Source organism: Saccoglossus kowalevskii, chromosome 1, assembly GCF_978046115.1.
Source record: "Saccoglossus kowalevskii chromosome 1, keSacKowa6.1, whole genome shotgun sequence".
Taxonomy (NCBI): domain Eukaryota; kingdom Metazoa; phylum Hemichordata; class Enteropneusta; family Harrimaniidae; genus Saccoglossus; species Saccoglossus kowalevskii.
This window is the reverse complement of record NC_140641.1, coordinates 44,946,736-44,972,988: the sequence shown is the minus strand read 5'-3', so window position 1 is coordinate 44,972,988 and position 26,253 is coordinate 44,946,736. Positions and strand designations below refer to the sequence as shown.

Below are 26,253 nucleotides of genomic sequence, written 5' to 3'. Positions count from 1 at the left end.
AGGAACTCCTGCCAGAACAACAAATAACAGAGTATGGGTCTTATTTAGGAACTCCTACCAGAACAACAAATAACAGAGTATGGGTCTTATTTAGGAACTCCTGCCAGAACAACAAATAACAGAGTATGGGTTTTATTTAGGAACTCCTGCCAGAACAACAAATAACAGAGTATGGGTCTTATTTAGGAACTCCTGCCAGAACAACAAATAACAGAGTATGGGTTTTATTTAGGAACTCCTGCCAGAACAACAAATAACAGAGTATGGGTCTTATTTAGGAACTCCTACCAGAACAACAAATAACAGAGTATGGGTCTTATTTAGGAACTCCTGCCAGAACAACAAATAACAGAGTATGGGTTTTATTTAGGAACTCCTGCCAGAACAACAAATAACAGAGTATGGGTCTTATTTAGGAACTCCTGCCAGAACAACAAATATCAGAGTATGGGTCTTATTTAGGAACTCCTGCCAGAACAACAAATAACAGAGTATGGTCTTATTTAGGAACTCCTGCCAGAACAACAAATAACAGAGTATGGGTCTTATTTAGGAACTCCTGCCAGAATAACAAATAACAGAGTATGGGTCTTATTTAGGAACTCCTGCCAGAACAACAAATAACAGAGTATGGGTCTTATTTAGGAACTCCTGCCAGAATAACAAATAACAGAGTATGGGTCTTATTTAGGAACTCCTGCCAGAACAACAAATAACAGAGTATGGGTCTTATTTAGGAACTCCTGCCAGAATAACAAATAACAGAGTATGGGTCTTATTTAGGAACTCCTGCCAGAACAACAAATAACAGCTCCTAAGTATGGTATTGCTGGAATAACACCAGTTGCTTATGACACATAAAACATAAATTGTCAACTCAGACAAAAGAACCAGTTACTACGACAAAGCCCTACTCACTGTGAATGCTACTCATTACAAAAACCACAACAGGGAATCTACTAGTGATTACAGTGGATATTTATAAATTTGTTAAACAAATTAACACATTCCATTTCAATCCATTTAAATAAAACTGAAAATGCTATCAAAGGATTTAGAAAAGTCGATGAAGACAGCATATATACACCCTCCTCTTTTCGAAAAATATTATTTAAACAAAATCAAAAACATAATGTAGCTTTTTTAATTTTGTACCTGTTGTTTTCCTGCATAGGTGTATTTTCACTGTATTGAGCACAATATTTGTCATGCACCCCCTGTCATTAATTCATAATTTAAACTCTAAATCATACTTGTTAGTAATGTCAAGATTTAAATATTCATATGATTGGTTGTAATGCCCACAGGTTGTAAGCTGTAAGTAATTTGACTATTTGCCAGAAATTGTGACCATCATTTTGATCATCAATACTCAAGTATCTTTGACTTTCTTGGTATCTTCTAGCTGTCATGCTAACAAGGCTATTTGAGAATCTAACCAAATTTTAGTTTACCCCCCTCCCCTTGGAGTATTTTCTCTGCCTGTACGTGTTTTGTAGTGAACTCTGAGTTCTTTCAATGCTCTTGATGTGATCAAATTTAGATAAGACATTTAAAATCATCTCTCAAATTTTCATTTCTAACTAACCTACAAACATACCAACTAACCTCATAACTTAACAAACCTACCTTTTCATCTCAAAATAATTTCTATCAAATGTTAATGCACATGGAAACTTTTCTGTACAATCTTCAGTCATAAACTCATCTAAATTCTCTGTTCTGACATTCCTACAATTTAGTCCACTTTCATTATACATTTATATAAAGGATAAGAAGACACAAACAAGCACTATATAATAATTTCAAGTAATGTATTTAAAACATCTTTGTTTACAGCAATATAAAGTATTTATCAATATCTGAGTGATGATATCAATAAATTGAAAACTCTTTGTAGCTATGCAAACTGTCAAAATTGTTAGATTTTGCAAATGTTACACATATAACAAAAACATCATTGGGTAAAATATATCATTCTCCTTGCCAATGGCATTCACCACTTATTTACAAGGTAGAATGCTCCATTTATCAATGACCTTCAATAATAAGAAAGTTTACCTGATAAACATTAATATACATAGTGCATGCCCATAATACACATAAAATATTTCATATTTTAATTTTTAAATATATTGTTGCTACTTTTTTTGCTAACTGTGATACATTTTGACCTGTGTTTACAAATAATTTGGGAATGTTTGGGCCAGGGATTAACGACTTGTATATGACCTCTACTAATTGACATACAAATAGTACATCCATGTTGAAACCTCAAGTAGTATGAGGGATAGTGTAAAACAGGAGGGGGTGGGGGGAGGAGGGGGTGGGGGGTTAATGAATGACAGCATAAAGAAAAATATACCATCCATTTAGCAATCATATTGTGTGACAGAGTAATGTACCATGAAGGACAATCTGGCAATCATTAATTATCAATCTAAAAACACATCTCAAAATCGATCGCTCCCAAAATTTTAAATTGCATATTGTATTGTACATGATTATTGCACACCAAAGGATTCACAGTAATTACATTATATTGTCTGTTCACCATAAAACAGTCAATGTTCAATACATTCATGCAGCAAACCAAAACATCAATGTCCATAGCTTCAGTTATTGTATTGACACATTGTGTCATAATGGTCATAATCATTGGATCAGACTTTCTGAAGACACAAAGTAGTTTTACACATACTGTATTCAACAGGGGCAAATACTGTACAAGACAAAACTATTTGTTATTTTTAAGCTTTATATGGCAGCTTCTGATTTGTTTATGTTTCCAACATTCACTTGTATGCAGCCAATCAGCCAATAAGAATAAAACACACAAGCTTTCAGTCTTTATCATGATGTTTGTAATTCTTTCAAGAGTTCCTCTTTTTCTTTTTTTAAAGCTTCCATTTTCATTTTATTCCTTTCCAGCCGACTTTCCAGACTTTGTAATAATGGTGCACTCAGTACCTCCATCAAATGACTCAGTGACTTAGTATAGACTGAAACATAGAAAGAAAAAGCATTAATTGTACAAGATCTTTTAGTTTATGTGTGCTTTACAGTTAAGATTTTTTACAGTATGTCACATTATAGTTTCATCAAATATTTCACAATTACCAGGGATATGGTACAACAATACTAGTTCCTTCTACAATATGTATTCCATATTATCCTCTTTTCAATATTCCATATTATCATCTTTTCAATATCTATCCCTATATTATCATCTTTTCAATATCTATTCCATATTATCCTCTTTTCAATATCTATCCCATATTATCATCTTTTCAATATCTATTCTATATTATCATCTTTTCAATATCCCATATTATCATCTTTTCAATATCCCATATTATCATCTTTTCAATATCTATCCCATATTATCATCTTTTCAATATCTATCCCATATTATCATCTTTTCAATATCTATCCCATATTATCATCTTTTCAATATCTATCCCATATTATCATCTTTTCAATATCTATCCCATATTATCATCTTTTCAATATCTATCCCATATTATCATCTTTTTAATATCTATTCCATATTATCATCTTTTCAATATCTATTCCATATTATCATCTTTTCAATATCTATTCCATATTATCATCTTTTCAATATCTATCCCATATCATCATCTTTTTTAATATCTACCCCATATTATCATCTTTTCAATATCTATTCCATATTATCATCTTTTCAATATCTATCCCATATCATCATCTTTTTTAATATCTACCCCATATTATCATCTTTTCAATATCTATCCCATATCATCTTTTCAATATATATCCCATATTATCATCTTTTCAATATCTATCCCATATTATCATCTTTTCAATATCTATTCCATATTATCATCTTTTCAATATCTATCCCATATTATCATCTTTTCAAGATCTACCACATATTATCATCTTTTGAATATTTATCCCATATCATCTTTTCAATATCTATCCCATATTATCATCTTTTCAATATCTATCCCATATTATCATCTTTTCAAGATCTACCCCATATTATCATCTTTTCAAGATCTACCACATATTATCATCTTTTGAATATTTATCCCATATCATCTTTTCAATATCTATCCCATATTATCATCTTTTCAATATCTATCCCATATTATCATCTTTTCAAGATCTACCCCATATTATCATCTTTTTAATATTTATCCCATATCATCTTTTCAATATCTATCCCATATTATCATCTTTTCAATATCTATCCCATATTATCATCTTTTCAATATCTATCCCATATTATCATCTTTTCAATATCTACCCCATATTATCCTGTTTTCAATATCTATCCTATATTATCCTCTTTTCAATACCTATCCAATATTATCATCTTTTCAATATCTATCCCATATTATCCTGTTTTCAATATCTACCCCATATTATCCTGTTTTCAATATCTATCCCATATTATCCTGTTTTCAATATCTACCCCATATTATCCTGTTTTCAATATCTATCCTATATTATCCTCTTTTCAATACCTATCCAATATTATCATCTTTTCAATATCTATTCCATATTATCCTGTTTTCAATATCTACCCCATATTATCCTGTTTTCAATATCTATCCCATATTATCCTGTTTTCAATATCTGTCCCATATTATCACCATACCTGCTCCATTGTGTATCTGTGTCAATAGATCTTTATTCTCAGAAACTAGTGTTTTGTCATAAGCATGTAATTCTTCCTGTGTTAATATTCTTGGTAATTCTACCAGTGCATCCAGACATGGTCCAGACATACTATCTTTTGCATTAATATACAGTGGTACTTCCAATCTTTCATACCTACAGATATAATTTGTGGGTTATCAATTCATTACCTTAATAGATTTAGTAATTGGAAGCAAAGAAAAGAGACACAAGCTAAAGAAGTCTTTGTTGGAAATCGAAAGGAAAGAAATTAAAATACACACAAAAATGTACACTCACATTGGTGGTTCTCCTTCTGGACTCTGATTAATTGCTTGGAAACATGTGACTTGTATTCGACCATGGTTAGTTTGCTTGTCATTATTAAAACAAGAAAATATAAGGCCAATGAATCCTTCATCCATGTAGCGTTGATACATCGCCTGGGTCAATACATCTTGCATATAGAAATAAGCATATCAACAATGTAATCTTACATTGTTTAGCAGACAACTAACAACAATCCGTAATTATTATGGACATCAAGCATAATTAGTGTGCATTGTTTTGTGACAAAAGATATGAACAAGATGTCTCAAAGCATATGCATAATGACTGCTTTTAAAGTTGCACAGAGAATAATCTTCGAGAGGTATTATGTGACATATGTGATGGTATGAATTTGCAAGAAATACAGGAAATATATAATAAATGTTTGAATGCATTTCAGTGGTGATTCTATGGCTTCTCATTTAGTCGTGTGTTTGAATAGGTTTCCTATGTACATGAATTCATTCATTCACAAAGAATCATTTCTATTCCAAATTACTGTGGGCCACAGGTATTAAAAACACAGCAGGATTCTGGTGAATCCTACTTTACCCCACAATATGCACAAAATCAAATCATCAAAGATTGCAAATTCTCACATACTGACAAACATTGGTTCCCGTTTTGTGAAAATCTGAAAAATTAACTACCTGCTCAGTGCCTGTTGTCATGACAACATATGTCACTTACCTACATGCGATGGCCATACAGTAATGTGTGGATGAGAATGGTACCATCCAACAACACGAAGTGGTCTCTCAAAAAGTTCTGCTAATCTGTATTAATGGGTTAAAGTGGTAACAACTATTAGCATTTCCACTCATTAGATCAGTATTTTCACTCATTAGATCAGTATTACCACTCATTAGATCAGTATTTCCACTCATTAGTCCAGTGTTACCACTCATTTGAGCATTATTTCCACTCATTAGATTATAATTTCCACTCAGTAGATAAGTATTACCGATACCACTCATTAGATCAGTATTTAAACTCATTAGATAAGCATTTCCACTCATTAGTCCAGTATTACCACTCATTCGATTATAATTTCCACTCAGTAGATAAGTATTACCAGTACCACTCATTAGATCAGTATTTAAACTCATTAGATAAGCATTTCCACTCATTAGTCCAGTATTACCACTCATTCGATCAGTATTGTGATTCAATAGATCAGTATTACCACTCATTAGATCAGTATTTTCACTCATTAGATCAGTATTTAAACTCATTAGGTAAGCATTTCCACTCATTAGTTCAGTATTACCACTCATTCAATCAGTATTACCACTCATTCAATCAGTATTACCACTCATTCGATCAGTATTTCCATTTATTAGATCAGTATTTCCACTCATTAGATCAGTATTTAAACTCATTAGATAAACATTTCCACTCATTAGTCCAGTATTACCACTCATTCAATCAGTATTACCACTCATTCGATCAGTATTTCCACTCATTAGATCAGCATTTCCACTTATTAAATCAGTATGTCCACAATCAGTATGCCAACTCATTACTGGTAATGCCAATTCATGTAACTAAAAATGCTTTACAACACATTGCAATAATTGATTTTGCTATAAATAAATTTTCACTGCATAAGATACAACAAAAACGTGTACCTATAATTTTCAAGTGACATTTTTTTTCTTTTTTCTGACATCGTTCAAGAACTACATAATTTGAACTGAATTAGACAACTTAATTAATAATAATAACTTTATCACGCAACTTAACCATCTGTGGGTTTAGTAAGGTAAAAAATAGTCCATTAGAGTAAATGGTGGCAACTGGAATTAGACCACCAGGTATACCCACAAACCGGTAATGAGATGATGAAATGTCTCCTTTCAATAATGAACAAAACTGAAATGAGTCAATCATATTAAATCAGAACTTGCATGTTAATTATTAATATGTGTGACATGATGTATAACAGTTTGTAGTCAAGTTTGATTGCAGTAAGTCAAGGCATGTCAGAGATATGGCTCTGAAATGGCAATCATTAAAATGGCGACCAGTAAATAATTTTTAGCAAAAATAATGTCCCCCACCCCCATTTGTCCACCTTGATCCTGATCATGAAATGAATGGGCCTGCATGTATCATGGAATGTAAGTTTGACATAGATCAGTCAAGGCATGCCCAAGACATGCACACTCAAAATTAAATTCACTAGTACTAGGACAGTGTTTGAATGAGAACTTAAAAAATCAAAACAATGTTGCCATTATCTGTCAATTTTTAGGTGTTATAGTTTAATTAGAAATGAACTATATTTACTTAATCAAGTTTAGTAATTTAACAACATTTGATAGTAAAATCATGAATTTGCTGTCATTAAGAATTTCACTGAAGGTGAATGTTTATTCCAAGGATATCTCAGCCTCAACAGTAGCTGCTGAAAGTTGTTCAGGTGATATTTCCACACGATCAGGTTGTTTGTCAGACCTTGTCAGCATGATAACAGACACTATTTGCACCATTTTGTTCATATCAACCTATGGTAAAATAAAGGTATTACAAAGATAGTAAGTTATAATAGGAAGAAGGTAAAAGCAATTTAAAAGTATCTCATTGTAAAAAGTTTACTTGTGCTTGCATTGGAGTATGAACTTCCTGCCCATTGTCCATCAATAGCACTGAAGCCATTCAGAAGCGTGTTACAAGATATATTTGGTATTTTAACCAAAATATGTTCATTATTTTACATTCAATTTTACATGAAATTGTAGTGTAATGTTCATATACAAACTCTGCATATCAATCAATGTATTGTTGAGTTGCTGCAGTGATTTTTTAAATGGTCATGAAATCTTCTGTGACCAATATTTTGACGTCCTGTAAAATATAGATGATCGGGATACATCTAAAGATGTTCTAATATTATATCATTTATGACAGTTAGCCCTGAGTACAGTCCTGTAGGTTGGCTTTCTGCTGATCATTTCGCCTCAAAAGTCATGAGAAGTTGTATAGACTGAGGATTTGACACTATGTGAAGAGTTTTATCAGATGACTTAAGAGGTATTAAACTTTTCAGCTAAAAAATAAGCAGGTCGTTACATCTAACTATCCAAAATACCTCAACTGGAAGTAAAATTACAGAACATTTCCCGCTAGGATTGATCAAATCAACAATTTCAATTTTCGAACAACAAAATGGTGACATATTTATATACAAAACATTGTTTCGTTACATAAAACTAGATTTCCACAACGTCCCAGTGCTGTAGGTTCATTTTTCGTCCACAAGAAGGATATTTAAGATTGCAAGACTTATCAGTCTACGTTTAGGCTGATTACAATCAGAAAACTGCATACAAGGCTCTACGCCATAAAATGCATCCAGGTGTCAATTCTCTGGTCTATACGACTTCTCAGGACTGTGGGAATGAAATTATCAGCGGAAGAAGGCCAACCTACAGGACTGTACTCAGGGCTAACTTAACTGTGTGATTTAATTATTATACATGCAAACTTGTCATCATAATGTGGGTTGTTATTTTTAGCAACTGTTTAGTTTAGATAGAACTCTGAATTTTCATACAATATATAGATATACCTAAGGATTCTATAAAGTATAAAAAGTTCATTTTGATACCATGTACCAATACTAAAACTCAAATACGTATAGAACTATCAACACACTGTATACATGAATACTGTTACTAGTACATGCACGACATGAATCCAAAAAATCTCCTAGATTTGCTGAGGTGTGTATGTCTCATTACCTCGCCGATACAAAGTCCCATCACCTCTTCTCGCTCTGTTGATAAAGCGTGCGCCATGCATACCATGTATGCATCAGATTCAAGATGAACACCAGAAATAGCCATAATGTACCGCAGTTAGTATAACACTTCCTGTAGCCCTGGCACACAGTGGCGCTATTATTATTTTCACATTCAGACTTGTAGAATAATTTGTACTATTTTTTACGTTATTCAATATATTTATATCGAACCTGTACTACAAATATTTGTTTTATACTAAATAAATAACTGAATAAATTAATAAGGCCAATAGAAGACGAACATTTCACCTCTGAGGAGACGAATCTAAAACTAAATACGAATACGAATCATAGTTCGATTCCTGTATATTTGTTCGGAAATGTGTTTCCTCTAAGCTTTGAGAAAACAGACAGTAAAACAACGGTGCACTGCGGAATAAAATATATCATTTGGAGCGGTGATAATGTTGCTGCTGCTAGAAGATGAACATAAAGAACACCTTGAGTTCTTGACTTCAGTTGACCTTGAAGGTAATTAAACAGCAAAATTTGTGTTCTAAAAGGAGTCTCAGGAGGTGTTCCTTGGAATACCGGAAGTAGATAAAATATAAAATAGAATAGAATATTTTTATTGCATCAATTTAGAAAATACATTTCTTATTCTGATAAAAAGCAATTAAATGTTTACGGCGAAATAGAAACAAAACAGGGAAAACATAAATAGATTTGGAGTAGGAATTGATAATAATAATAATAATAATGAATTTATTGCATCCTTAGAAATAGTTTACATTGGTTGACAGCAATAAAATGTTAGTAATAAAGTATAATACATATAAAACTGAAGTAAAAGTAAAATGTCAGTTATTGTTATTTCTGATTTCAAATATTTTGTATAAGTATTCACCAACTTGTCTTATTAGTACATCTTCTCTTGAACTCATAATATATTTAAATATCTGGTTATCACTTTTCAATTCTTCTGGAATATTGATATTATTAAATAGATTTTGTCTTTCTGTTTGGTACCTAAGACATTCCATGAAGAAATGTTCTTCATTTTCAATTTTGATCTGGGAATATTGCTTACAGATTCTGTCTTCTAAAGGTATTTTGGGTTGGGTATGTCTACCCTTCTCAATTTCTAATACATGACTGCTTATTCTGAAACGAGTCAATAAGATTTTATGTTTCAGATTACATAAGAGCAAATATGGTTCAAAAGTGTACGAGTCTTTAAACTTTATATACGTTCTCGGTTTTCTATTATCATTTGTTACACTCAACTTCCAGAACTCTACATACCTTTGTTGGATGTTTTTTTGTATGTTTTGTATTTTACTATGTGGTAATTTTTGAGGTATGACAGACGAGGACAAGTTTGTAATATTTTCGGAGACCATGTTTTTTACTGATGTAAACCAATTTAAATTTTGTTGTTTTTGTTATTCAAAGGCTTGTTTTGTAATATTACTGTCTGGTAAGGCACTAATACGATACCAGTATTTAATTAGATTGTATATTACTGTCTGGTAAGGCACTAATACGATACCAGTATTTAATCAGATTGTATATTACTGTCTGGTAAGGCACTAATACGATACCAGTATTTAATTAGATTGTATATTACTGTCTGGTAAGGCACTAATACGATACCAGTATTTAATAAGATTGTATATGACTGTCTGGTAAGGCACTAATACGATACCAGTATTTAATTAGATTGTATATTACTGTCTGGTAAGGCACTAATACGATACCAGTATTTAATCAGATTGTATATTACTGTCTGGTAAGGCACTAATACGATACCAGTATTTAATTAGATTGTATATTACTGTCTGGTAAGGCACTAATACGATACCAGTATTTAATCAGATTGTATATGACTGTCTGGTAAGGCACTAATACGATACCAGTATTTAATTAGATTGTATATGACTGTCTGGTAAGGCACTAATACGATACCAGTATTTAATAAGATTTTCCTGAATATCTATAAGTAATGGGAATTTACCAAGTTCAGCTCTGCATGCTGCATTTGAGGAGAATTTACTCACACCTAGTATTTGTTTGCAGAATTTCAAATGTACCTGTTCAATTGGTGTTTTGTCCCATCTATTATTGTCTAGTATGTCATGTCCCCAAGTTGTTGATCCATATAACAAAATTGGTTTAATACATATCTGAAAAAGGTGCATAAATGTTCTATAGTCAGTCTCTCTTGGCATTGCTTTCAACAGTGCATACATTGCTCTAGTAGCTTTGTCTGCTAAACATTGTCTTGTTTCTTGGAACTTTCCATTTGATTGTAAAGTTATACCTAAATAAATATAAGAATTGACACAACTTATATTTTGTTCTTGGAATTGAAATAACTCTCTCTTTCTCATTGTTCCCTTTTTGAAAATCATAACTTTGGTTTTATTAAGATTTACCTGGAGTTTCCATTTGTGGCAGTATTCAGATAAAATATGAGTAATTATACTTGTATTCCAGATGTTATGATAAATGCCTGTATTGAATATTAAATTATACAATTTATGGAGTGGTTTAATTAGATTTTTTTTTTTACTGTTTTTTATAAGTTCTGCACAGAACCCATCATATCCAGCTGATTTTTTGGATTTAAGTTTGTTAATTGCTATTTTAATTTCTTTTTCAGTTATTTCAGCATTCAAGCAATTGTTTGATTGTTGCATATTTTCAACTATTCCTGTTTTAGTCACAATGTTTTTCTGAAAGTCTGTTAAATCATCTTTAGTATTCAATTGTTTATAGTATTCAATTCATTTATCAGGTGAAATTGGGTTTTCTTGATTGATTGAATTCGTAGTTAACTCATTGGAAATTAGTTACACTTGGAAAATGCTGACTTATTGATGGAATTGATCAGTGAAAACAGAAATTATTTGTTGTTTGTCTTTAATCTCTGAAGTATTCCAGACCTTTGACCTTTTGTTCATGTCTTTCATGTTCAATTTACTACATGTACATGTACATGTATAACATAATCTGTGTTCAATATTTATTTATTCATTTATTGACATAATACTGACCTCGGAAAGTACAGCAGGACAGCAGTAAACATTACATAAACATATCACGTAAATTAATCAAGCATGTGACTAAATAATTGGTTTCAAGAAACATGACACATAAACATGTACTTAGCGTACCTAATCTCCGAGACCAGGATTGAAGAAACAATCATGCCAGAAACACTTGAGGAGAATCAGTACAAGATCCAAGGATGAAGAGGGCTGCTCAACGAAGTCAAATTACATAACTTATCAAGAAAGCCAAACAGATCGTTGTGGCGGAAAACCCGAATCAATCCCAGTTGGATGTTTTTGTAGCTACGATAACCGAAGAGAGGATCCAGAAAATACACAAAGTAGATGACACGATTCTGGAAAACACACCTAACCAAGACACGTATGATCAACTTTACGAAGAAGCCGATGACTACAACATTAGCGTAGTGGAGTGCCTAACAAGTTTTAAATGCTATGTGCGAAGAGCACAACAAGCATCCGCACCCACGAATAACCCGGCAGATATATCGATAACATCAACACCATCAAATGCGCCAACAACATCACACCGAAAGGTAAACCTGCCCAAACTAGAACTTCCTAAATTCAATGGTGATTTTATGAAATGGACGACTTTCATAGATACATTCAAAGCGTCGGTCGACCAAGATGACACACTGGAAGCATCTAGAAATACCAATATTTAATGGCGCAACTAGAAGACGAAGCAGCGAAAACAATTGGCGATCCGCTTCGCTAGGATTGCCCTTATAATCACTTTTGTCGTTTTGTGTGTGTGTGTGTGTGTGTGTGTCTGTGTGTGTGTGTACATTTCCAGTATTTTCACGAATGATTTCTTCTGTGATTTTTTTGGCTTGGCCGATTTCGTTCAAACTTGGCAGGTAGGTCACACCTTCACCCTAGTTATTAGGAAAAATCTGAAATTTTTTTTGGCCCACCATTGCCATAGCAACAGCCCAAAAAAACCCTGATTTTTGGATAGCTTCGCGCCAAATGTATCTCCTCCTACAAATTTGGGATAAAACACTTCAGACATAGCTCATTCTACTCAGCTTGAGTGTGGGCACAAAGTTACTATTTGAATTTTTGATATCTGTTTTCATTACCGAGAAATTTGACCCCAAAGTTGGGGTAACTTTTCACCAGCAACGGCTTTTAACTCCTCTGTGATTTTTTTGGCTGGACTGGTTTTGTTCATACTTCACAGGTAGGTCGTGCCGTCACTAATTGGAAAAAAATCCTGGCCCACCACTGGCATTGCAACATCCCAAAACTGATTTTTGAATACTTTCGCCCCAAATGTATTACCTCCTACCAGTTTTCTACACAGTCAGCTGGCATCGGTGTCGCTGGGTGTAAATGATAAAGGGAAGTTGTGCAACCAAATTTGCTGAGTTCGCAGTTTTTCGCCAATAAAAAAAATAACTAAGGCAACAACTCAAGCCTGAATGCTTTGATACTTGGTGTATATGTACCTTGGGTAGACCTCTCTTAGGTTTGTTCATTTCATGTTGATATCTTCAATTCTCTAATTTTGGTGAATATTTTTATCATTTTTGGTAAAAAGTGATATTTTCGACTTCTTGTTAAAAACCGCAAGTGCAATTACTTTGATATTACATATATAGGTACTACATGTGGACCTCTCTCAGATTTGTTCATTTTGTAATGATATCTTTAATTCTCTAATTTTGGTGAATATTTTTGTCATTTTTGGTAAAAAGTGATATTTTCGACTTCTTGTTAAAAACCGCAAGTCCAATTGCTTTGATACTACATATATAGGTACTACATGTGGACCTCTCTCAGATTTGTTCATTTCGTGATGATATCTTCAATTCTCTAATTTTGGTGAATATTTTTGTGATATTTTCGACTTGTTAAAAACGCAAGTCCGATTGCTTTGATATTACATATATAAGTACTACACGTGGACCTTTCTCAGATTTGTTCATTTTGTGATGATATCTTCAATTCTCTAATTTTGGTGAATATTTTTGTAATTTTTGGTAAAAAGTGATATTTTCGACTTCTTGTTAAAAATCAATAGTTCAATTGCTTTGATATTACATATATAGATACTACATGTAGACCTTTCTCAGATTTGTTCATTTTGTGATGATATCTTCAGTTCTCTAATTTTGGTGAATATTTTTGCCATTTTTGGTAAAAAGTGATATTTTCGACTTCTTGTTGAAAACTGTAAGTCTGATTGCTTTGATATTACATATATAGGTACTACATGTGGACCTCTCTCAGATTTGTTCATTTTGTGATGATATCTTCAATTCTCTAATTAATTTATTTTGGTGAATATTTTTGTAATTTTTGGTAAAAAGTGATATTTTCGACTTCTTGTTAAAAACTGCAAGTCCGATTGCTTTGATACTATTCATATTGTTCATTTTCTAATGATGTCTTCAGTTCTTTAATTGAAATGTGCATGGCTAACAGCGGAGCTATCTCAGCCGATAGGCTGCTTGTTTTTTTTAGTTTTGTTTTGTCTTTTTATATCACTTTGGAGTGATTTTTTTTAACATTTTGGTCTGTGAGAGATAAAAATATGATTCTTTCAAAATCTGAAGAAGCTGTTTCTGAATCATTGTTATATTGTTTTAGGAGAAATTCAGTAATTTCATTTTTTAGTCCCTGTTCGGACGCAGTCCGAAAACGGGGACTTATGTTTTGACCTCCGTGTGTCCGTGCGTGCGTGAGTCTGTGTGTGCGTCTGGACCTGTATCTTAGAAATGCCTGGACCAATCACAATCAAACTTCACACATACATCATACATGATAGTATACATATGCACGTCAATTTGTTTCACGATCTGATTCAAGATGGCCAAATAGCGGCCATTTTTGTGCTAAAAATCATCAAAAACAAGCATTTCTCAGCTGTTAACTGATGGATTTTGTTCAAACTTGGTATATACATTAGACACTATAGGACCTTGATGCACATCATTTTGTTTTTACGATTTGATTCAAGATGGCCGAATAGCGGCCATTTTTGTGCTAAAAAATCATCAAAATCAAACATTTCTCGGATGTTTACAGATGAATTTTGTTCAAACTTGGTATATACATTAGACATTATGGGACCTTGATGCAAATAATTTTGTTTTTCAGATAACATTCATTTTGTTTTAATGAATGTGGTTCTCGTGCCATATCTCTGACTTGCTTTCACTGATTATGTTCAAATTTTAAATATTCATTATACATCATGTCATAGATAGACAGATATATTGGTTTGACGATTCTATTCAAAATGGCCAAATGGTGGCCATTTTTGTGCTAAAAAATCATCAAATATCAAGCATTTATGGATGGATTTCGTTGAAACTTGGTACATATGTTAGACATTACTGGTTCCTGATGCACATCATTTATTTTTCAGATCGGATTCAAAATGGCTGTCTGGCGGCCACTTTGTTTTAATGATTGGGCTTATAGAGCCATATCTCTTAAATGCTTTGATTATATTCAAATTTTATATATTCGTTATACATCATGTTATATATATACATGTATTCAAAATGGCTGATTTTGAATGCTGTTCCAGAGCAATATCTCTCAATATGGACAAGTACTTTTTTGACGATCAGATACAAATGTCAATCATTTTAATGTTAAAAAATCATATTCCTGACATGGTTATATTCCAGCTATATTACTATAAACAAAACTATATATCTTAAATTTGATAACTAGCTGGGACTGTGCCATGCATGGCTTGTTTCACTGTAATGCAGAAAGGCCAAGAATTTATTTTTTGTATCCATATCCTAAATATATTTTGCTGGTAATAGATCCAATTTATTTATTTTATTATTTTTTTCAGGACATTATAGATGATTTGGTTTATGGCTAAGGACAATGAGATAGGGCAGTGATCCAAAATATTAGATAACTCATGAACTTTGAAGTATTGCACAGAGTTATAAAAATGTTTTGAAGTTATCCCAAAGTCAATAGCGCTGCAACCTCTAATAGAATTGGAAGTGGAATATGACTGTTAATCCTTTGTTTGTCATAGACAAGTTTGGAATGAGTGAACAGGAAGAATACAGAACCAACAGCATATAGAAATTATAAATAATTAATTGAAGTACATAAATAACACTATTTGATAAAACATTGACCTAATGTATTTGATCATATAATTAATGACATACTCCCACTTGAGAACAATATCAGTATTTATGTACCTGTCACTTCAAACTAAAACTTGACCTATGAGCAAGCAGGGACATGTAATATAAAACCTGGAAATCCCTGGAGAATTGTTTAGGGTCTGAAATATTATACTAATTGCAAGTAGTTATCAGATAAATGTTACCTGATTGGATCCCCAAAATAAGATGAAATCTTAATATGGTTTGGAAAAAGAAGATGTTGAATCCTTCACTATAGCATCCATACTCACTCACCTAGAGACCAGGATTTAGGAATGTGCGGTTGACCAAACTGTTGTTAGGATACAAAATAAAACAAGCTCAAAATAATTACCATATATTCACAGATCAGATATTCAATACACACAATTATGCAAGTCAAAAACCATTCGCACAATCTTATATTTAATGCACAGACTGATAAGATAAATAATATTCCTGGTAGTAATTAAATAATAGGCACAACTGATTTGACATGCACAAACATTAACATTGGTATGGCCTCTTCTTTCTGCGATGTATACACTTGAAACACTAACTCTTCCAGTAATTACCCACAGACACACAGTTTATCAAACATTAAACAAGGTGTTAGTATACATCATTTTATGTTAACTGTATGTGAATATTCTTTTTTGTTTTAGTTGTCAAGGAGTTTTGTAGAATTGCAATGGAGTTCATTAGGAAGGGACCCAATCTGAAGGTGTATCATACAGCAGCTCGTAAGTATCTCAGAACCACATACATTCCATACATCCTTCTAGAACCACACACATTTCATACTACCATACTCTCTTCTAGAACCACGCACATTTCATACTAGCATACTCCCTTCTATAACCACACACATTTCATACTACCATACTCCCTTCTAGAACCACACACATTTCATACACCCTTCTAGAACCACACACATTCCATGCTACCATACTCTCTTCTAGAACCACACACATTTCATACTACCATACTCCCTTCTATAACCACACACATTTCATACTACCATACTCCCTTCTAGAACCACACACATTCCATACTACCATACTCTCTTCTAGAACCACACACATTTCATACTACCATACTCCCTTCTAGAACCACACACATTCCATACTACCATACTCTCTTCTAGAACCACACACATTTCATACTACCATACTCCCTTCTAGAACCACACACATTCTATACTACCATACTCCCTTCTAGAACCACACACATTCCATACTACCATACTCTCTTCTAGAACCACACACATTTCATACTACCATACTCCCTTCTAGAACCACACACATTCTATACTACCATACTCCCTTCTAGAACCACACAATTCCATACTCCCTTCTAGAACCACACAATTCCATACTACTGTACTTCCTTCTAAAAGCACACATTGCATACTACCATACTCTCTTCTAGAATCATACACATTCCATACTACCATACTCTCTTCTAGAATCATACACATTCCATACTACCATACTCTCTTCTAGAACCACACACATTCCATACTACCATACTCTCTTCTAGAACCACATACATTCCATACTCTCTTCTAGAACCACACATTTCATGCTACCATACTCCCTTCTAGAACCACACACATTCCATACTACCATACTCCCTTCTAGAACCACACACATTCAATACTCCCTTCTAGAATCACACACATTCCATACTACCATACTCTCTTCTAGAACCACACACATTCCATACTCTCTTCTAGAACCACACACATTCCATACTCCCATACTCCCTTCTAGAACCACACACATTTCATACTACCATACATGTACTCCCTTCTAGAACCACACATTTCATACTACCATACTCCCTTCTAGAACCACACACATTTCATACTCCCTTCTAGAACCACACACATTTCATACTACCATACTCCCTTCTAGAACCACACACATTTCATACTACCATACATGTACTCCCTTCTAGAACCACACATTTCATACTACCATACTCCCTTCTAGAACCACACACATTGCATACTCTCTTTTAGAACCGCAGCACATTTCATACTACCACACCGGGTACTCTCTTTCAGAAACACACATATTCCATACTCTCATCCGGAATTACAAATATTCCTTATTCCCTTTAGAATCAGACATCCCATATTCTCTTCCAGAACCACACATAACAGACAATACTAATCATAGTGGCAGGGTACGGATATATTCAAACACAGACCTAACTACAGAGGGCATGCTACGGAATTACGCCAGCGTTTTAGTGTCGTGTGATTGCAATCGAAATACGTCGTTGTAGGGCCAGTGCCAACACTTATGTTCTCACTGGCTCTACAACAGTATGTTTCTAATCTGTCTGTAAATCAGGTACTAGTTAGTATGTAGTGCATTCTAATGGTTGGGTTTGTTTTATTTTTTTATTAGAAAAATTAGATGTAAATGCTGAAGCAGTACAGCATGTTGTGGAGGGTCTGATGTATTTATTAACTGAATGTGCCAAGTTAATGGTATGTATATCCTGTAATCATTTCCCACAATGCATATTGATCACTGAAGAATAAAATTATAATATACTCTAATAAATCAGATTTCAGAAATAGACTTCCAGGATTCCATCATGACACTTGGATTTCAGGAAGATTTGAAACAGCAGCTAGTTCAGTTTTACTTGGAAAATAGGAAAGAAATTCGTGCCATACTATGTAAAATGTCAATGGATCTTCCACATTATCACAATTTGGAATGGAGGCTGGATGTACAGGTAATGACACATCTCCAACCCTTTACATTGATTATCAATTAACTGTTCTTCAAATCATTTTTAGTTGTTTACACCACAGTCCCTAATTAAACAAGCCCTCTCAGTTGTAAAGCTGAACTACCACACAAATTTAACTACCACCAAACTACCACTGAAATTTGATGTATTGTTAATTCCTAATTTTATATTTTGTTGAGTTATGACATTTATTGCATATTTTTTTTTTGTTCTAGTTGGCCAGTAGATCTTTGAGGCACCATATCACTCCAATAGTAACCATGAAGCTACATACAGGGGATTGTGAAACAAAAGAAGTGACAGTATTACAGACAGATGCTGTGAACCTACTGCATCTTACACAAACATTACAGCAAGCTTTAGATGAAATGAAAAGTTCACATTGTAGAAGAATAGTTAGAAATATCAACAAGTAGCCTCCAGTTCTTCAATTTATTTTTTACACCATCATCTTTATAATATACATTTCTATTTCTGTATACAGCTACGGTTTGGTTGCTCAGCAACACATTCTGTAATAAAATTTTACATGAATATAGTATAAAAAGAAATCATTACAGTGAGCACTAAAAATAAACTGTTGATAAAACTGCTATCTTCCCTTGAAAGAATCTTAACAATTGTTATGACTTGGAATGTACCATTATATTTAATTGGGGTGGGGGTTGATCAAATTTGCACACTTCACTGTGTTTGAATTAGGTTTTAGTTTAAATCCATGCTTGTTAATTGCATGATATATATGACAATACATAGTGTACCTTGTACATGATGATAGTAAGTGGCAAAACTAACATCGCTAAGAATGTTCAAAGGGAAATTAGAGGGGAAGGGGAGTGCTTTTTAACTCTTATCCTGCCAGCCCCATGTACTTTTACATCGACTTGACCAGGTAATTAGTGATCATTATCATAATAACACTTTTTAAGGAGCACAATAAATATACCAGAACTGAAGTCTAAAATCTTTCAAACAGTTTGTTGAATAAATTTGAAGAAACATAATTTATCTGTATTCTTTCTGGTATTTTAGCTATGTAAAACTAGAAATAAGCATGTCACTTTTCATCGTAATGAAATTACTTATTTTATTTAGTACTTAATCCTGTTAGTTATATAGTGCAGGAATACAGGAAATTAAATAAAAAATACAGTATCACAGGAATTCAATCTTTATTCAGATCATCAAATGAATGCATGTGTATGATCAGTCACCAAAATACAAAATGACATTTATAAGGCGCCATAATGTCAATGAGTTTTACAAATCAATGACAACTGAAATATAGCTATATTTGATGGTTAAAGGGAAGATTCTTCAATGTATGTACCAAGTTTGAACATAAACCATCAATACACTATGGAGATCTGGTTTCGGAATGGCAGGATGTTGGTGACTGCCGCAACACTATGTACATGTAAAGTTTTTAAAATCAGTCTGGGAATATCAGAGGTATGGTTTTGTATAGAATTTGTTAAAACAAAATGGCCACCAGTAAACCTTTTTGAATCCATTCTAACACAAAATGACATGCATCAAGGCCTCAATGTCCAATACATGTACAAAGTTTGAACGAAATACACAATTGAGATCTGGCTTTGAAATGTCAGATATGGCTCCAGAACAGCATTCATTAAAACAAAATAACCACCAGTTGGACATTTTGAATGCTTGATTTTGAAAAAATGGCTATCAATTAGCCATCTTGAATTGGATCATGAAATATATGGGCATTGAATGTTAAAGATAAATGATGTATTTATGAAGTTTGAATTTAAATTTGATCAGACCAGGCATGTCTGATCAGCAGGTGGAGACGCACACAAGTCCCTGTTGTTAGAAGGAACACGGACTACTGGTAATAATAGCTATATGAATGTCCCTGTCATGTGAGATTCACTTCTCAACAGTATTTGCGCTACTCAATGAAAAAACACAACTTTTTTTTATATATATTTATAAATTTTAATAATATTTAATCACAAGTATAAAGTTGAAAATGAGCTACAGATCATGGCGCTTGATAAGAAAAGAGGACAGTGGTCACTACATCTAAGGGATGTATACTTATATACATTAATGTACACAGACTGAAATGTCACTAGGCAGACATACACTGACCCACCATAAATTATTGTTATATATTTACAATTTTTGCTTAGTCAAAACCTCATACAATATTCTAATGTGATTTTTTGGCTTTAGCCGATTTCTTTTTTAATATGTCTAATGTTTTCTTCTGAAATTCCTTGGCTTTTTCTCTATTCTCAGACTGTGATGCTTTTCGTTTTTCTTCAAGTTTTTTCTGTTTCACTTCCTCTAATTTATTGTAAAATCTGTTTAAGAAATAAACAAGGTATATTGTTTATTATTTATTACCATACATATTAGGAATACACAACATACAATTTTAAGAAGGGAAATTTTCACTTTTTTCTTGATTTTCCAAAAATTGTTAAAACGGTTACTTTAGACCTTGATACATCATCCCAGGTTTACAAAAGATTGAAATTGCGAAATAGCATTGCTTAAATTAGTGTTTTAAAACGCTAGAAGAAAAGACTACAACTGCAGTTTCGTGGATATTTGCATAATGTTTTTCTTTGGAAGGGTTTAAATGATAACATCTTATCTGTATACTCTGTTGTTGACGATTTCTGATATAACGGGTGATAAGCTTTCCGTCGCAAACAATGCGTGTTTATCTAATGTCCACTGCCAGCATTATTGTCAGTCGAGACTTCGTCGGAGAAACATTGTCATACAGTCCGGGCATACAGTACTCATTTCGCCCAACCTTCCGCTTTTACATCGACTACTTATCGCTTAATTTCCGACCATGCGGTCTTGTCCGACCGGAAACCGACCGCATTTTAATCACGTTTTTTTTTTGTGCTCGCACGCTCATTGAAACACCGACCGCTCGCCCAAACACTGATCACTGGCACATGAGTGGTCGAAATGGTGGTTTTGATAGTAAAGTGTGAATATACAACTAGTATTAACTATTATTAAATTCTGAACAACATTTCAAATCTAATAGTTGTATGACACTTGTATCGTGACCTCTTGTTACGTGTTTTGGGTGCTTGTTCTAGATGTAATATTTTTTATTATTTTAATGAGACAGTTACGTGAAAAAAGCATAGGTAACTCATTTTGACAGAGCAGAGAAACTAAGAAATGTTAATGATTAATTCCAAAAATAACGATACCAAATCCACGTCGGCCGGTCTGGTAAAATTTGACATTCAATTTTCAAAAATAAGTCATGATCATGAATGAGTTCAGTCTATACCGTATCGACTAAAAGTGACCACATGCCCTGAAAAAATCGAACAGAGCTTGACATGTATGAATAATTTATTGGGCTTGAAAAAACACGTCAAATTTAGTTATAGCCATAAATATTTGGTGGCCAGTCGATAAACAATTCGAAACTCAGGATTCACACGGAAGTCCTTCTGGTCTGAAAATCGTCGACCCTACTCTGGTTGTCTTTATTTCCCAACTTGCAGAGAAAACTGATTCGTCGTGGACTCTAATGTATCTAAGCCTAGTATTTTCTTTTTGAACTGAGGTCAAATTCCAGCGAATAATGTTGAAGCCTGTCACAGCACAAAAACACTATGTGAATCGACGCCGGAAATTGGATGGTACGACGATCCTTCAATTAGCGTCAAATATGCTTTGTTACAACATCTTTGATTGGCTGAAAGTCACATGATCGGAGCACGACCTGGGTCACAGAACCATATTTGTCCGTATTATCAACAGGACCTCCAAAAGAACCACACCCACACTTTCAATCTTTTTTAGCGCGGAAGTTGCCAACAAATGTAAAAAAACTCATGAATTTCATGGATTCGAATAAAATAAAGCAAGCGATTGATAAGAATGATTTCCCCGATGCTCTTTGAATTTTTATTTTATTTCAAGGTAAGAAATGGCTAGTTGAAGTTGCATCGTCTTCAATGCGGCTGTTTCATCGCAAACAACTCTAGCTCGGTTGTAGTTTTGCAATGTAAAATGAAATATATATTATGATAAGAATACTTGTTTAATTATATGGGGTTTTAGCTCACAAATTACAGACATGATCTCCACGAATTACGGTCAATATTTGTCCTGTCTCGGCTGATTATGTTGATCGAGGCCCTTCCTAAAGTCAGTATGGAGAAACCAACTGGGATCGACATTCCAAACAAATTATTGGGACACGGTCGACAGACATTCCAAACAATCGAAATTATCAACGAAAAACAAGATTTTTCAAGATATTTACAGACATACTGACATGAAAAACATATGTAAAATTAACAAATACACAAAGAGGTGTAATATTAGGTTTTATTTTAGGCTTAGAAATATTCTCTTTCACTCAGCTCATGCATGGAACTGCCATTTAGCTTCATGGTCCTTCAGCTTGTCTTTGCCTCGGGGGAAAACAACAATAATTATACAAAACACATTGCCAAGACTCAACAACCAGGAAAGAAAACCCAGACAACCATGTTGTACTTGTGTTGAAATACAAATTGTATTTCACGTCAGAATATTGTTTAAAATAAAATATTCAGTCCAAGCCAAATCGAGGTCAAAGGGTCAGATTGCGTGTACATAATTATAGATAGTTAAAACAAAAAGTATTTGTAATGAACTTTTGTCAGCTGTTCAACATTCATAAAAACCAGAAAGACAATTATAAGACAATGTGAACCTTAGAAATTTTTCTATTAATCCAAATTTTAAATGCCCGCGGGCGGGCGGGTGTGAGTGAGGTGATATTTCGGGGCTTGCGCGGTCGAAAATAAAGCGGAAATTGTCCGGTCGAATTCAACAAGCGGTCGCAAAAGCGAGAGAAAAGGGTGATAGGAAAGCGGAAGCACGGGAGGTTGTGCGAAATGAATACTGTAACTTTGCGCAACTTTCTTTTAAATCGTTTTATTTTCCAAGTCAATATTCTATTTTACTGATACTATTTTTTCTAACAAAGAAAAATCTGCCACTTAGTGTCGCAATCTGAAACAGCAATTTTTTTTTTCAAACATCGGCCATTTTTTTTCACCATGAAAACCGTTTTATTAGATCTCTTATCAGAGACACTTGAAGGATTAGCTTGTTTGTAAACTGTCAGCGTGTACAGTGGGACAGTAATGTTTGTCAGAGGATTATCCATCATTTTTCGTTTGCATAACAATGAAAACACGAACGTTCCTGGAGTGCGGACTCAAATGCCAGCAGTTTTCTTCAATTTTCACGCTCGAGCTTGAAATTATTCATTATCTGACACTCTTTATGAATTCTATGATATCAGAGATTAATATGTTTGGCCATTTTTAGTGTATATTTATAATAATGCAGCAAATCTACAGTGTTTTATTAACCCAAACTGTTTTTCGCGTTATTCTCGAATTGAATTTTTGATTTAGTACGACTCATTGGGACCGCCGCCAAATCAAGCGCGTTCGGACTAGGACATTCAAACTCGCAGTTATCGTGGTGCGAAATATGTTTGGGTTTTTAAAGAAAATGCTTTGTCACAGAATAATAGTCTGTTAAAGGTGCCAAGTATGAACTAATTTGGGGGCAAAAAAACAAACCTGCATAGAAATCAGAATAATAGTTTTTTGATTACCGGGGACACATTTCAATGGACTTGATTACAGACAATGCATGACGTAAATTTCACCAGGAAATTCTGCAGTGTGCTCTCACAATCGCGGACTTAGTCATTTTTACAAGGTTTGTCATTTTTGATGTCACGTGATAATTATGTAAACAATGACTGTCCAGTTTGTGCGAACTTGTACCTCTATACTTAGTCTTTTGAAATATATAAGCTAAATTACTGTTCTGAATGAGACAACAGAAAGAGAATGTTTTATTTGAAAATGTCACAAAACCCTTCTTGCTACCTTAATAATAATATAGATGGTAATATGAGAGATTTCATACAAGTTATGTGCAATGACTGGTTTATGGGGCATGTTTTTGAACCATCTCCATGTTAATTCATTAGACAAACAATTATGAATGTGCAGACCCTTATTAGTTTTGGGTTGAAGTGCCAGTACTGTAAAATACTTTATTTTCACTTGCAATCAATTTTCTCTGTTCTCGCTGAACGGAATGATTCAATGAAAGTAAAATCCAGAAAATATACTTATTTTCCTATATTTTACATTCAACTAGTCAAAAATAAGTGAAAATAAATTCCATACAAAACGCCCAAAAAGTCTTTTCAGTGAAAATTAATATTTTATTAATATATTAAGATTAATAAACGTAATTAACATTTAAAGCTTCTTGTTTGTCTGGTATCTCAATCAAGAACCACTCAATCTGCAGATCTGAATCTAAATCTATTATTAATCAAATGCAAAAAATAACCATGCACATGTCTCTAACTACCGATATGTCTTATTTTTGTACTAACTTTGAACACAATCTGTCAAAACATGACTTCATGCACACATACTGATGAAAAAAATAACTATACCTGAGGTTTCTTTCTTTCATTTCCTTTTCTTCTTTCTTTCTGTCATCTAAAGTCTTAATTGTCATGGAAACCATTGGTGTTTTCTTTTTTGTAGGCTTCGTCATCACCTCTGTGTTGCCAAGAAATTGGACAGTTTTTGTAGTTCCTTGGGCATCCATTGTTGTACCTTAGAGGATTAACAAAATTAAGATTAATTTACAATCAAGATGCTATAATAGTGTTTATGAGATCACATCTATCTGTATTCATTGCACTTGTATATTATAATTTCTGATATTGAACAATACAATCCATTGTGGCATGGTACCCATCAACAGATATATTATAATTTCTGATATTGAACAATACAATCCATTGTAGCATGGTACCTATCAACAGATATATTATAATTTCTGATATTGAACAATACAATCCATTATGGCATGGTACCCATGAACAGATATATTATAATTTCTGATATTGAACAATACAACCCATTATGGCATGGTACCCATCAACAGATATATTATAATTTCTGATATTGAACAATACAATCAATTGTGGCATGGTACTCATCAACAGATATATTATAATTTCTGATATTGAACAATACAATCCATTGTGGCATGGTACCCATCAACAGATATATTATTATAATTTTAGATATTGAACAATGCAATCCATTATGGCATGGTACCCCTCTGTATAGACACTTACCAACTTCAGTGACCATTTCGTACTTCTTTCTGACATCTCTGGGATTTTTAACAGCTTTGGTTATTTTCTTTTTATGTTTCACTGCCTTTTCTCTGGCTTCAATTTCTCTTCTCTTGGATGAGTTTATAAAGTCTTGCTTTCTCTTTTCAAAGGCTTCTTGTAAACTCATAGACCCACCTGATGAAATGAAAACATTCAAATAATGCATGCTTTGATGATGCATGCTTTGAATGCATGCCTAGCTACACATCTAGCAGGTTTTCCACTCTTCCATGGCAACAAATCACCTAACTGCATGTCATGCATGTCTTCCACTCAACA

The 26,253-nt window shown here is 33.4% G+C and overlaps 3 protein-coding genes across 3 annotated transcripts in view; 1 reads left to right on the top strand and 2 right to left on the bottom strand.

Annotated features, from left to right (window-relative positions):
* Nucleotides 1–2,849: 2,849 nt before the first annotated feature.
* Nucleotides 2,850–8,893, bottom strand: LOC100374594 (lys-63-specific deubiquitinase BRCC36-like). The gene is made up of 6 exons (XM_002740067.3): nucleotides 8,742–8,893; nucleotides 7,386–7,505; nucleotides 5,686–5,773; nucleotides 4,966–5,122; nucleotides 4,646–4,821; nucleotides 2,850–3,002 (listed from the first exon to the last, which is right to left on the bottom strand). The coding sequence occupies exons 1-6, from the start codon at nucleotides 8,844–8,846 to the stop codon at nucleotides 2,854–2,856; spliced, it is 795 nt and encodes a 264-aa protein (XP_002740113.1). The 5' UTR covers nucleotides 8,847–8,893; the 3' UTR covers nucleotides 2,850–2,853.
* A 215-nt stretch (nucleotides 8,894–9,108) lies between these two features.
* LOC100374894 (COMM domain-containing protein 2-like) lies at nucleotides 9,109–19,738 on the top strand. Its single transcript, XM_006823228.3, has 5 exons — nucleotides 9,109–9,274; nucleotides 16,625–16,702; nucleotides 18,380–18,462; nucleotides 18,543–18,716; nucleotides 18,950–19,738. Exons 1-5 carry the CDS (start codon nucleotides 9,208–9,210, stop codon nucleotides 19,148–19,150), a joined length of 603 nt encoding a protein of 200 aa, XP_006823291.1. The 5' UTR covers nucleotides 9,109–9,207; the 3' UTR covers nucleotides 19,151–19,738.
* Nucleotides 19,739–20,674: 936 nt separating this feature from the next.
* Nucleotides 20,675–26,253, bottom strand: part of LOC100375046 (uncharacterized) — a 38,248-nt gene continuing 32,669 nt past the window's right edge. The window contains exons 15-17 of the mRNA XM_085502486.1: nucleotides 25,933–26,109; nucleotides 25,237–25,402; nucleotides 20,675–21,070 (exon numbers count right to left, since the gene is read on the bottom strand). Coding sequence (XP_085358612.1) covers nucleotides 20,917–21,070; nucleotides 25,237–25,402; nucleotides 25,933–26,109 — 497 coding nt within the window. The 3' untranslated portion in view covers nucleotides 20,675–20,916. The remainder of the gene's footprint in view (nucleotides 21,071–25,236; nucleotides 25,403–25,932; nucleotides 26,110–26,253) is intronic.